The following is a 12,552-nucleotide window of genomic DNA, read 5'->3' on the forward strand; positions in this document are numbered from 1 at the left end:
TGTTGATGGAGACCAGGAGATGCTAAACGTGTTGATGGAGACCAGGAGATGCTAAACGTGTTGATGGAGACCAGGAGATGCTACACGTGTTGATGTAGACCAGGAGATGCTACACGTGTTGATGGAGACCAGGAGATGCTACACGTGTTGATGGAGACCAGGAGATGCTACACGTGTTGATGGAGACCAGGAGATGCTAAACGTGTTGATGGAGACCAGGAGATGCTAAACGTGTTGATGGAGACCAGGAGATGCTAAACGTGTTTATGTTAATTAACGGCAATTACCATGACACTGGCAGTCTTTTGCATGACAATAATCGGCTGACAAAATGTCATGACCGCCACATCCCTATTCTGTCCCCAAGGGATTGATTCATATTCATAACTAATGAGAGAGGATGATCCCAAAGAGGATGATCATCAAAGTTCTTCAACATCATGTGACTGTTAAAACAGAAAAATGGACTATGGAACAACAGCAGCAACAGTAATAACATCGCAAATTCAACTTTAACAATTACTTCTCAGTAACCAGAAGGCAGGGGTGAAAGTAGAATGAATTTATTCCCAGTACGGACCTCAAAAATGTTTTATGGGCCTAATCATATAATTACAAATACTGTATAATATTAGTATGATCTCTGTGGGCCTAGTCGTAAAGATTTATCATTTAAAATGTATTGCCTTTTATAAACCCAACCAGTCATGATGTTTTCATCAGTTTGACAAACAATCACTTAAGAAGGCTCCTTTACTAGGCTACCCGCGCACATCCATCCACTCACAACACATTTCCAGCCTCCAAACAGTGGTGAATGGAAAGAGACATCTGTTACACAAAACACCAGAAATTGTAAGGACATTTAGCGATTATCATTAGGCCATCATTTATGCTGTCGGCCACTCATCTCTGCCAGTGTTCTGGTCGAACTACAATGCATTTTGGAGTGTAGGATATACAGTAGCAGTCAAGTTTGGACACACCTACTCATTTAAGGGTTTGTCTTTATTTTTTACAATGTTCTACATTGTAGAATAATAGTGAAGAAATCAAAACTATGAAATAACACATATTGAATAATGCAATAACCAAAAAAAGTGTTATTTTATATTTGAGATTCTTCAAACTAGACACCCTTTGCCTTTGACACCTTTGCACACTCTTGGCATTCTCTCAACCAGCTTCATGAGGTAGTCAGCTGGAATGCATTTCAATTAACCTTGCCTTGTTAAAAGTTAGATTTGTGGAATTTCTTGCCTTCTTAATGCGTTTGAGCCAATCAGTTGTGTTGTGACATGGGGTGGTATACAGAAGATAGCCCTATTTGGTAAAAGACCAAAAGACCGTATTATGGAAAGAACAGCTCAAATAAGCAAAGAGAAACAACAGTCCATCATTACTTTAAGACCTGGTCAGTCAATACGGAAAATTTCAAGAAATTTGAAAGTTTCTTCAAGTGCAGTTGCAAAAACCATCAAGTGCTATGACGAAACTCGCTCTCATGAGGACTGCCACAGGAAAGGAAGACCCAGAGTTACTTCTGCTGCAGAGGATAAGTTCATTAGAGTTACCAACCTCAGAAATTGCAGCCCAAATAAATGCTTCACAGATTTCAAGTAACAGACATCTCAACATCAACGGTTCAGAGGAGACTGTGAACCAGGCATTCATGGTCGAATTGCTGCAAAGAAACCACTACTAAACACCACCAATAAGAAGAGACTTGCTTGGGCCAAGAACCATGAGAAATGGACATTAGACTGGTAGAAATCTGTCCTTTAGCCTCATGAGTCCAAATTTGATATTTTGGGTTCCTACCGCCGTGTTTGGAGAGACGAGTAGGTGAACGGATGATCTCTGCATGTGTGGTTCCCACCGTGAAACATGGAGGAGGAGGTGTGATGGTGTAGGGGTGTGTTGCTGGTGACATTGTCAAGGCACACTTAACCAGCATGGCTACCATAGCATTCTGCAGCGATACACCATTCCATTTGGTTTGCGCTTAGTGGGACTATCATTTGTGTTCCAACAGGACAATGACCCAAAACACACCTTCAGGCTGTGTAAGGGCTATTTGACCAAGGAGAGTGATGGAGTGCTGCATAAGATGACCTGGCCTCCCCAATCACCCAACCTCAACCCAATTGAGATGGTTTGGGATGAGTTGGACCGCAGAGTGAAGGAAAAGCAGACAACAAGTGCTCAGCATATGTGGGAACTCCTTCAAGACTGTTGGAAAGCGTTCCCCCATGAAGCTGGTTGAGAGAATGCCAAGAGTGTGCAAAGCGGTCTTCAAGACAAAGGGTGGGGTACATTGAAGAATCTAAAATATATTTTGATATGTTTTGGGTTACTACATGATTCCATGGGTTATGTCGTAGTTTTGATGTCTTCACTATTATACAATGTAGAAAATAGTAAAAATAAAGAAAAACCCTTGAATGAGTAAGAGTGTCCGAACTTTTGACTGGTACTGTAAATCGAATCCACCCGTTTTCAAGTCCATTTGCTAATTTTTCATGCCTTTGACATGCGGTAATGATCAAAATGATTGTAATAGCCTCCAGTTTGTTGACATTTTTGTTTTAATTATCGTGATAGGCTCATGTTTTACCGGTACGACGTACCCCCACTATTTATTTTGACGGGACGCCGTACCGCCTTACGCCTGCCAGAAGGTGAAATTATCTAGAGAAAGAACCCCAAGAAATCAAAAGAAATGTGCCCAGAAAAAGTAAAAAAGTCCGTGTCCAGTTCTCTTATCTTTGATAAACAGACCGGCAGTGCAAGCTCAGCATCAAACCCAAGCATCAAACCCAAGCATGGCGAACAGCTGGTGCGCAACTAGCTGTGTGCATACTTTGGAAGCAGGAAAGCGCATAATTGGTCTGTCTGTCTATCTGGGTACACACCTTGGCATTAATATGCAGGTCAAAGGGCCCACAGCGTTTCAACTCTTTGTGCTCTACAGAGGAGCTCTAGGAGGGAAGATAGATGAGGCAATGGTTTTTCACTCACATACAGGCAATGAATGACAGTCACTTGCAAAAATGTATCAAGATAAATTAACAGAAATATGAACAAAGTTGAGTTGATGAATGAACAGGTGTTTATGAACAGGCATAGTGTTGAAGAGAAATGACACGAAATGTGATGGCAATGGATCAAAGAAATACATTAACATGGCTGCAAACTGGCAGTCTAATACACTCAAATGTCTCTGAAGTACTATTGGTAAGTACTACAGTGATGGTAAACTTTATGGCTATGATTTAATTTGTTCCATTGTCTCATAATGGGTCATTTCTTCCCAAATGGTAAAGATACTGAGATCACAGAAAGGACAGGTTAAAGACTGAAGGCGCTGCTGGTGGTTATGCAGTTTGCAGTCTCTACACACCATGCCTGGTTTTAACACGTTACAACATAAACAGATCAATCAAGACACATTCACTTGGCCGGCGTCTAGTCGCTTCAACACAAATATTAGTGCATGTGAATTCATGCTGCAATGCAGTTAATGTGTATGGTCTTGCACTGAAAAAACAAACTATGCCATACTGTATTCTACAAAATGCAATTCCCAAAGAAAGGCAAATGGTTTCGGCAAACCACAGACAGAGCGAGTCGAGTAAGACCGTCTACATTGTACTTAGTTGAAAACTAATTCTATAGAGAGGAGCTCAGCGAGGTTTAATGTGTAAATGAATGATGAGCTGTATAGGCCAGATCTCGCTCTTTAAAACTGCATGTGACTAACAGGAACAGGAAGTAACACTAGAGCTCATTGTCTAGTTCGTGAGTTATGAAACGTTAACTGCACAGACCTGTTCCTTCCTTCTCATACACAGATCAGATTGATAATTTTTTATTTTAAACATTGCTACTCTGAGGCGTGGGAAAGGGGAACATGGATAGTGAAAAGGGAGCTACAGGTAGTAGGGGGAAGTCAGACCTGCTCGTTGAGTTTGGGGTGTGAGGGGCCTTGGTGAATGAGTAGCCTGACGATCCTTTGGTCCCCCTTCCATGCGGCCAGGTGCAGGGGGTAGCAGCCCTTATTGTCAGCGATGTTGGTCAAGGCCTCGTTACGTAGCAGCGCCTCCACTACCTCACTGCGGATGGGACAAACGGGGTCAGAAGAGTTTTACATGTTCATTATGTAGGTGATGTTGACAGTAAACGGTGTCATTGTTAACCCCATAATTATAGCATTTCAGGGCTCAACACTAATGCTTGTCCTCTTGCCTGGGGCAAGTAAAACACATTGTGGGACAAGCAGATTATAGATTTAAGTTGTCCAAATGAACATGTAAAAAACGTGGATGCGATATGTTGCACACTGTCCTCCCAATCTCTGCAGAATGCATCGGCAAATAATTGTTGTAGGCCTGCATTGACAGGCACGGGCGGTTTTTCAATCATGCAGTCACACGATGCGTTTCATATTTATTAAAGCGAGCCTGGGGGAGGTAAAATAATTATAAACATCAGACAAACATATTGTGTAGTTCGGCTGGTTATCTTGCTGGTTATCTATTTAGGTATTAGCATGTATTCATCGTATTGTCATATCCAATGTCCGAAACAACTTCCCACAGTCACTTGTGTTCAACCATAAAATGGCCGCCACACCGTTGATACGGGTGTGCAGATGAAACTAATGCTGGATACTCCGGTTGTAAAACGCTCAAAACGGGGTGAAACTAATTCTGGCACCATTGGAAAGCTGGGATTTTCATCTATTCAATACTGGCCATGCAATTCTGACATTGTAAAAAATAAATAATCTGAGAATAGCCTATTTGACAAGTAACTCATATGCTGTCAAGATCTCCCCTGAAAATGACATATTCTAGCCAAACAAAACAGGGAAACGTGTCTTAGTTAGCTACCTTACTTTAAAGTCACCCACCTCAGCCATTTGATTCCTCGTTCATTGAATGAGGGAATGATTTTAGAGAGACAAAAAAAAGTATTGGGTTGTAACTGTAATGTTACAGGGTGGCAAACCATCCTCCAGGAGAGTCCAGGAGAGCTACTGGGTGTGCAGAATTTTGCTCCAGCCCTGCACTAACACATTGTAAAGAATCACCTGCTTAAGAGTCCCTTGATAAGCTGACTCGATAAGCTCACCTTGATAAGCTGACTCGATAAACTCACCTTGATAAGCTGACTCGATAAGCTCACCTTGATAAGCTGACTCGATAAGCTCACCTTGATAAGCTGACTCGATAAGCTCACCTTGATAAGCTGACTCGATAAGCTCACCTTGATAAGCTGACTCGATAAACTCACCTTGATAAGCTGACTCGATAAACTCACCTTGATAAGCTGACTCGGGTATGTTTAAGCGGGGTTGGGTCAAAAGCCTTCAGACCCAGTAGCTCTCCAGATGAAGGGTTGACAACATACATTTTATACAGTAGCCTATTAGCACAGTATTTTACTTTGTGGGGTGACTTGCTCAAGGCCACAACGGCAGGAGATACAATACATGGGATCAGGAACCAACAGCCTTGCGTTGTCAATACCAGTGATAATAATGAATTGTAATTTGGGGAGTGGTTCCTTGCTGAAACAATTTTTCCGTCACCGTTTTGGCCCATGGTGTTACAGATATGTTTTAAATTGTTGTACAAGTGAGCTTTCACTTTAAATCTGTCCTACTTGTCCAATGGACCAGTGAAAAAGAAAGCTTATGTCAAGCCCTGCATTTCACACAGGGTGGCCCCAACTCACACCAATGGCAATCAATCTAAACTCCCATGACGAAAGAACAGGACTTGCTATAGACCGACCTGTGTCCATTTAGGGCAGCATGGTGTAGAGGAGTGTATCCAGTGCTGTCCACACAGTTTACATTAGGACCCCTCCAGATACTGTGGAGAGAAAGAGGGAACATTAGATCATGTAACAAAGGTCAATGTATAATTCAGGTGAGGGAAGAGCTTAATTACTCCTTTCAGGAATGGGGAGTTTTTCAGGATAAAAATCATTCCAAAACGGAGCTAAGCACAGGCAAAATCCTAGAGGAAAACCTTGTTCAGTCTGCTTTCCACCAGACACTGGGAAATGAATTCACCAATCAGCAGGACAAGAACCTAAAACACAAAGCCAAATCTACAGTGGAGTTTCTTATAAGACAGTGAATGTTCCTGAGTGTCCGAGTTGCAGATTTGACTCAGGGCAAGACTTGAAAATGGTTTTCTTGCAATGATTGACAACCAATTTGACAGAGCATGAATAACGTTTTAAAGAATGGGAAAATATTGTAATATTGCAAAGTTCTTAGAGACTTTACCCAGAAAGACTCACAGCTGTAATCACAGCATAAGGTGATTCTAACATGCATTGACTCAGGAGTGTGAATGCTTATGTAAATTAGATATTTTTGTCTACCACTGCTAGAAGAAGAGATCTCAGTGACTTTGAAAGAGGGGTCTCAAAGGAGCATAGGGGGTATAAAGTGTGTGTGTGTGTGTGTGTGTGTGTGTGTGTGTGTGTGTGTGTGTGTGTGTGTGTGTGTGTGTGTGTGTGTGTGTGTGTGTGTGTCAGTCACCAGATCAACCCAATTAAACACTTAAGAGAGATTCTGGAGCGGCGCCTGAGACAGCATTTTCCACCACCATCAACAAAACACTAAAACATGGAATTTCTCGTGGAAGAATGGTGTGGAATTCCTCCAAAACAGTTCCAGACACTTGTGGAATCTATGCCAAGGCGCATTGAAGCTGTTCTGGCGGCCCAATGCCCTATTGAGACACGATGTTAGTGGTTCCTTTATTTTGCCAGTCACCTGTACGATCCACAATGTTATCTCCCTGCTGAATGAGATCTGAGTGTATTCCCACACAGCCAGAGGGAGGGCCTATACAGGGCTCGGAATACTAGGTGGGTGTGGCTGAATAAAACTGATAACGTCCCAGGGCCTATAGGCTGTATTGTTGTGTGCCGTGGTTCACAGTAGAGGTCGACCGATTATGATTTTTCAACGCCGATTATTGGAGGACCAAAAAAGCGGATACGGATTAAATCGGCCGATTTTTTAAAAATGTATTTGTAATAATTATTTATCTTAATATAATACATCAATAAAATAGCCTCAAATAAATTATGAAACATGTTCAATTTGGTTTAAATAATGCAAAAGCAAAGTGTTGGAGAAGAACGTAAAAGTCGAATATGTGCCATGTAAGAAAGCTAACATTTAAGTTCCTTGCTTAGAACATGAGAACATATGAAAGCTGGTGGTTCCTTTTAACATGAGGTCTTCAATAATCCCAGGGAAGAAGTTTTAGGTTGTAGTTATTATAGGAATTATAGGACTATTTCCCTCTATACCATTTGTATTTCATTAACCTTTGACTATTGGATGTTCTTATAGGCACTTTAGTATTGCCAGTGTAACAGTATAACTTCCATCCCCCTCCTCGCTGGGCTCGAACCAGCAACACAACGACAACAGCCTACCTCGAAACAGCGTTACCCATGCAGAGCAAGAGGAACAACCACTCCAAGTCTCAGAGTGAGTGACGTTTGAAACGCTATTAGCGCGCACCTCGCTAACTAGCCAGCCATTTCACATCGGTTACACCAGTATCATCTCGGGAGTTGATAGGCTTGAAGTCATAAACAGCGCAATGCTTGATGCACAACGAAGAGCTGCTGGCAAAACGCACGAAAGTGCTGTTTGTATGAATGCTTACGAGCCTGTGGCTGCCTACCACCGCTCAGTCACCACTTGTATGCTCAGTCAGATTATATGCAACGCAGGACACACTAGATAAACTAGTAATATGATCAACCATGTGTAGTTAACTAGTGAGTATGATTGATTGATTGTTTTTATGAGATAAGTTTAATGCTAGCTAGCAACTTACCTTGGCTTACTGCATTCGCGTAACAGACAGTCTCCTTGTGGAGTGCAACAAGAGGCAGGTGGTTATAGCGTAGGACTAGTTAACTGTAAGGTTGCAAGATTGGATTCCCCGAGCTGACAAGTTGAAAATCTGTCGTTCTGCCCCTGAACGAGGCAGTTAACCCACCGTTCCTAGGCCGTCATTGAAAATGAGAATGTGTTCTTAACTGACTTGCCTCGTTAAATAATGATTAAATAAAGGTGTAAAAAAAAATACAGATTTCCGATTGCTATGAAAACTTGAAATCTCCCCTAATTAAAATCGGCCATTCCGATTAATTGGTCGACCTCTAGTTCACAGCCTAGCTCAGCCCAGTTGAGCTCAAACCCAGGTGGGAGGCGTTCCCTAAGGAATTGTACCACAGGACTGAGGGAGAGGGAGAGGGAAAGGAATGAGGAAGCATGGGCCAAGCCAGCAGCACTCGGCAGTGGAGGAGGGAGGGGGTTGGTACAGTATGTACACACAAAAACTAACACAGCAGGAGGGCAGCCAGGTTGGTGTCACAGGTCAGTGTCCACCAAGCACATAGCCCAGCCACACCCACAAAGCCCCCTTTACATCAACAAACATACAAGTGCAAACCATACTGAGTTCCTCATGATTGCCTAGAGCAAACATAGGCCTATCAGGAAGGAACATAGTATCTTAATTCAGTCATTACCTACATAGCCCTGGAAAACACTACTATATCATAATAAAACATCTCTGTTCAGCCTCAGTGCAGTGCAATAGCCAGTTATCCAATATTTGTGCAACACAATCTGAAAATTACCTCATTTCGGTATGTGCATAATTAGTCCATTAACGGCATTATCAACCCACCCTTTGATCACTTTGTCTCCCGCCACTGCATCAAATGTGGTTAGAGAGCTTTTATTGAAGGGTCTGGGCTAGGGGATATACAGGCTTAAATGGTATATAGCTGTAGATCTGTCATCCACTTAAAACTGAACTCAGCTGTCAGCTGAGATGGTTTGTTTCTTTTAAGCAGCGGATAGAGAGACAGAGAGAGTAGTTAAACAGGCAAATGGAAGCCAGGGTCCTGTGAGGATAGAATGCCATGCCAAAATCGGGCCTACAGTACCACTGGGATGTGACTGCACAGTGAGAACATTCTAAATGAACCATGTGAAAAGAACATTCCAGCACAGCACTGGAAAAACAATGGTCTGAGAGAGGAGAGATGGGATGGCTCACATGAAGAGAAATGAGGAGATGGCTCACAAGAAGACAGCACGCTGAAGTGGAACCTAGAGAGGGATTGTATCAAGAGTAGGGATGATGATGATGCTGCTGCTGCTGCACCACACTAACATTTAATCTAACATTTGACCCAGATTAAAAGGGAAACAGAGTTCACACAACATTAATCCATATCATACATGCGCACATAACCTGAAAAAGTAACTGAGGGCACGCAACACACACTGTACAGTGCTGACATGATGCTTAATCTCAGAAAGGCCTTACGAATGGGGCGATGATGGTGACAACATGATGACATGACCATTGCCTGTGGAGAGGAGGGGGGCACAAGGCAGTAGGAGGGCACAGACAACAGGAAGCCCCCCTTCATCCCTTCACAGCTCCACACTGACATCGCTCTGGCAAAGAGCCCCTCTCGTTTTTGTCACTTGGCTGTAACTGTCGCTTTTGCTCCCTAGAATAAATATCCCATAATAACTCTGAGAGCAGTCTGCAGAAGTCTCATTAAATAAGTGTCTCTCCATTCTATCCTCCAGAACAATACAGGCCGAAGCTCTGCACCAGGAAGTAGAGACTATTTAGATGAGCCCTTCCCTCTATAGTGTTGCAGTCCTTACCATTGCCTAATCAACCCCAATTGCAGGCATGTATGGACCTATAGGCCTGCTACAAGCATCTCACAGTCAGCAGGAGAGGAAGATATCAGTGGCGCAGTCTGCGGCACAGGCTAGCGCTATACTAGCAGAGGGAGCAAGGTGGATATAGAGGGATTTCAGAAAGTATTCATACCCCTTGACTTATTCCACATTGTGTTGTGTTACAGCCTGAATTCAAAATGTATTACATGCATTTTTCAACCATCTACACACAATACCCCATAATAACAAAGTGAAAACATGTTGAGAGAAAGTTGTATATTTTTGGAAATGAAATACAGAAGTCTCTTTTACATAAGTTTTCACACCCATGAGTCAATACATTGTATAAGCATCTTTGGCAGCAATTACAATTGTGACTTTTTCGTGGTAAGTCTCTAAGAGCTTTCCACACCTGGGTTGTGTAACATTTGCCCACTATTCTTTTAACAATTATTCAAGCTTTGTCAAATGTTTTGTTGATCATTACTAAACAACCATTTTCAGGTCTTGCCATAGATTATCAAGTAGATTTAAGTCAAAACTGTAACTCAGCCAGTCAGGAACATTCACAGTCTTCTTGGTATGCAACTCCAATGTAGATTGTGTTATTGTCCTGCTGAAAGGTGAATTCATCTCCCAGTGATTTTGCCTGTGCTTACCTCCATTTAGTTTATTTTTTTATCCTGAAAAACTCCCAAATCCTTACTGATTACAAGCCCACACAAGACATGATGCAGCCACCATTATGCTTGAAAATATGGCGTGGTACTGACTAATGTGTTGTATTGGATTTGCCCCAACTATAACACTTTGTATTCAGGACAGTATTACTTTAGTGGCTTATTGCAAACAGGAGTATGATTTATTCTATACAGGCTTCCTTCTTTTCACTCCATCAGTTAGGTTTAGTACTGTGGAGTAACTACAATGTTGTTGATCTCCTACCACAGCCATTAAACTCTGTTTTAAAGTCACCATTGGCCTGAGTGGTTTCCTATTTCTCCGGCAACGGCGTTAGGAAGGACACCTTTATCTTTGTAGTGACAGAGTGTATTGATACACCATCCAAAGTGTAATTAATAATCTCACAATGATCAAAGGGGTATTCAATGTATTTTTATTTTATCTACCAATAGGTGCCCTTATTTGCTAGGCATTGGAAAACCTTACTGGTCTTTGTGGTTTAAACTGTTTTTGAAATTCATTGCTCTACTGGAGGGACCCTTACATATGTGTGGAGTACAGAGATGATGTAGTCATTCAAAACATTCTGTTAAATACTTATTTCATACAGAGGGAGTCCATGCAACTTATTATGTGACTTGTTAAGCACATTTTTACTCATAAAATTGTTTCGGCTTACTATAACAAATGGGTTAAATACTTATTGGCTCAAGACATTTCAGCTTAAAATTTTAAATGTATAAACATTTCTAATAGGGCTGTCCATGACTAAAGAAAATGTTGGTCAACCAAGAGTCGACTGTTCTTTCAAACAATCGATTGGCAGACATTTTAAAAATGTGTATTTTCCCATATATTTACACTCCCTATGTGTTTTTAAAATATCAACTAGCCTATATGTAGGCTAATGAGTTGTTTTATGCTTTAAGCACACTGATATTAAGACACTCAAATGACTCAAGAGGGAGAAAGAAATCAAGATAACCAGAAGAAAAAACCTGTTCCCGACCCTCCTCCTCCCCCTTGCTGCTGGCCTTTGTAGATTCTGCCATTATGCTCCTGAAGCTGCCAGTAATAGGCTACACTACGGGTCAGCAACCTTTTCCATTTGGAGTGCCAAATTATCTCACCATTTCTACCGATCTGCGTGCCAGTTATGTTTTTCATGCGCACATTTTCGTGGAAGTTTCATTTAATTTATAATAAAGTATTAGTATCTCAAAATCATCATCATGTGGTTTATAAAAATTATAAAAGTAACTTCTATTGCCATTACCAACTATATAGGCTAAAATAGCCTACATAAATCCAACAAATAAAAACATTGCAGCCTGCAGGTAGAAAATATCTTGATAAAAATAAATATCCCATAAATCACATTGGCTATGCATGGTCTCTCTGCAAGGAACGTGAAACACTGTATCAACTATCAACATGGTCGGCATGAAGCTCTTGCTAGCAAACTTGCAACATTGTATAAAATATTCTGGGCACTCAAGAGTTTCCCCAAGCTCTAGACAGAAACAGCTGTAGATATTTGCGCAAGGGATAAGAAGTAAATCAGGAAGGCCTATTTTACAATGTTTCCACACAAGCGTAGCCTAGGTTGTGCGGTCCGCAAACAACGTGTCCATTCTCACAATGAGAACACGCGGCCTCCGCAATGGATTAGTCCACTGTGACAGGCGTGAATCAGACGAGTGTCTCGTGTTCCATAAAAAATATATATATTTGCGACTGCTGGAATAATCAAATCTCGGTCGACCAACAGCCTATCGACCAAACAATTGACCAGTTGACTAAATGGGGTCAGACATAATTTCTAAAAAGAGAATTTCACTTTGACATTACGGGGTATTGTGTGTAGGACAGTGACAAAAAAATATCAACATTTATCCCATTTTAAATTAAGGCTGTAACACAAAAATGTGTAAAAAGTCAAGGGGTGTGAATACTTTCTGAAGGCACTTACAGTGGGGAAGTATATTATTCTACCAAGGGAAATAAATCCCCTAGAGATCCAACGCAAATCCCTCCAGACCAGCACCCCCAAGCACCTCAGCTAAGTAGTGAGGAGTACTGCACAGGACACTGGACTTGCA

At 41.6% G+C, this 12,552-nt stretch overlaps 1 protein-coding gene across 10 annotated transcripts in view; it reads right to left on the reverse strand.

The window, feature by feature from the left end:
• Nucleotides 1-12,552, reverse strand: part of LOC135528211 (ankyrin repeat and SAM domain-containing protein 1A-like) — a 118,239-nt gene that overhangs the window by 77,200 nt on the left and 28,487 nt on the right. For 9 of the 10 annotated variants that reach the window (XM_064957145.1, XM_064957147.1, XM_064957146.1 and 6 more), the window contains exons 2-4: nucleotides 5,802-5,882; nucleotides 3,959-4,115; nucleotides 2,916-2,981 (exon numbers count right to left, since the gene is read on the reverse strand). In XM_064957145.1, coding sequence (XP_064813217.1) covers nucleotides 2,916-2,981; nucleotides 3,959-4,115; nucleotides 5,802-5,882 — 304 coding nt within the window. The remainder of the gene's footprint in view (nucleotides 1-2,915; nucleotides 2,982-3,958; nucleotides 4,116-5,801; nucleotides 5,883-12,552) is intronic. The other variant, XM_064957142.1, reaches the window with a different exon arrangement.

Source organism: Oncorhynchus masou, chromosome 33 (genome assembly GCF_036934945.1).
Source record: "Oncorhynchus masou masou isolate Uvic2021 chromosome 33, UVic_Omas_1.1, whole genome shotgun sequence".
Classification (NCBI taxonomy): domain Eukaryota; kingdom Metazoa; phylum Chordata; class Actinopteri; order Salmoniformes; family Salmonidae; genus Oncorhynchus; species Oncorhynchus masou.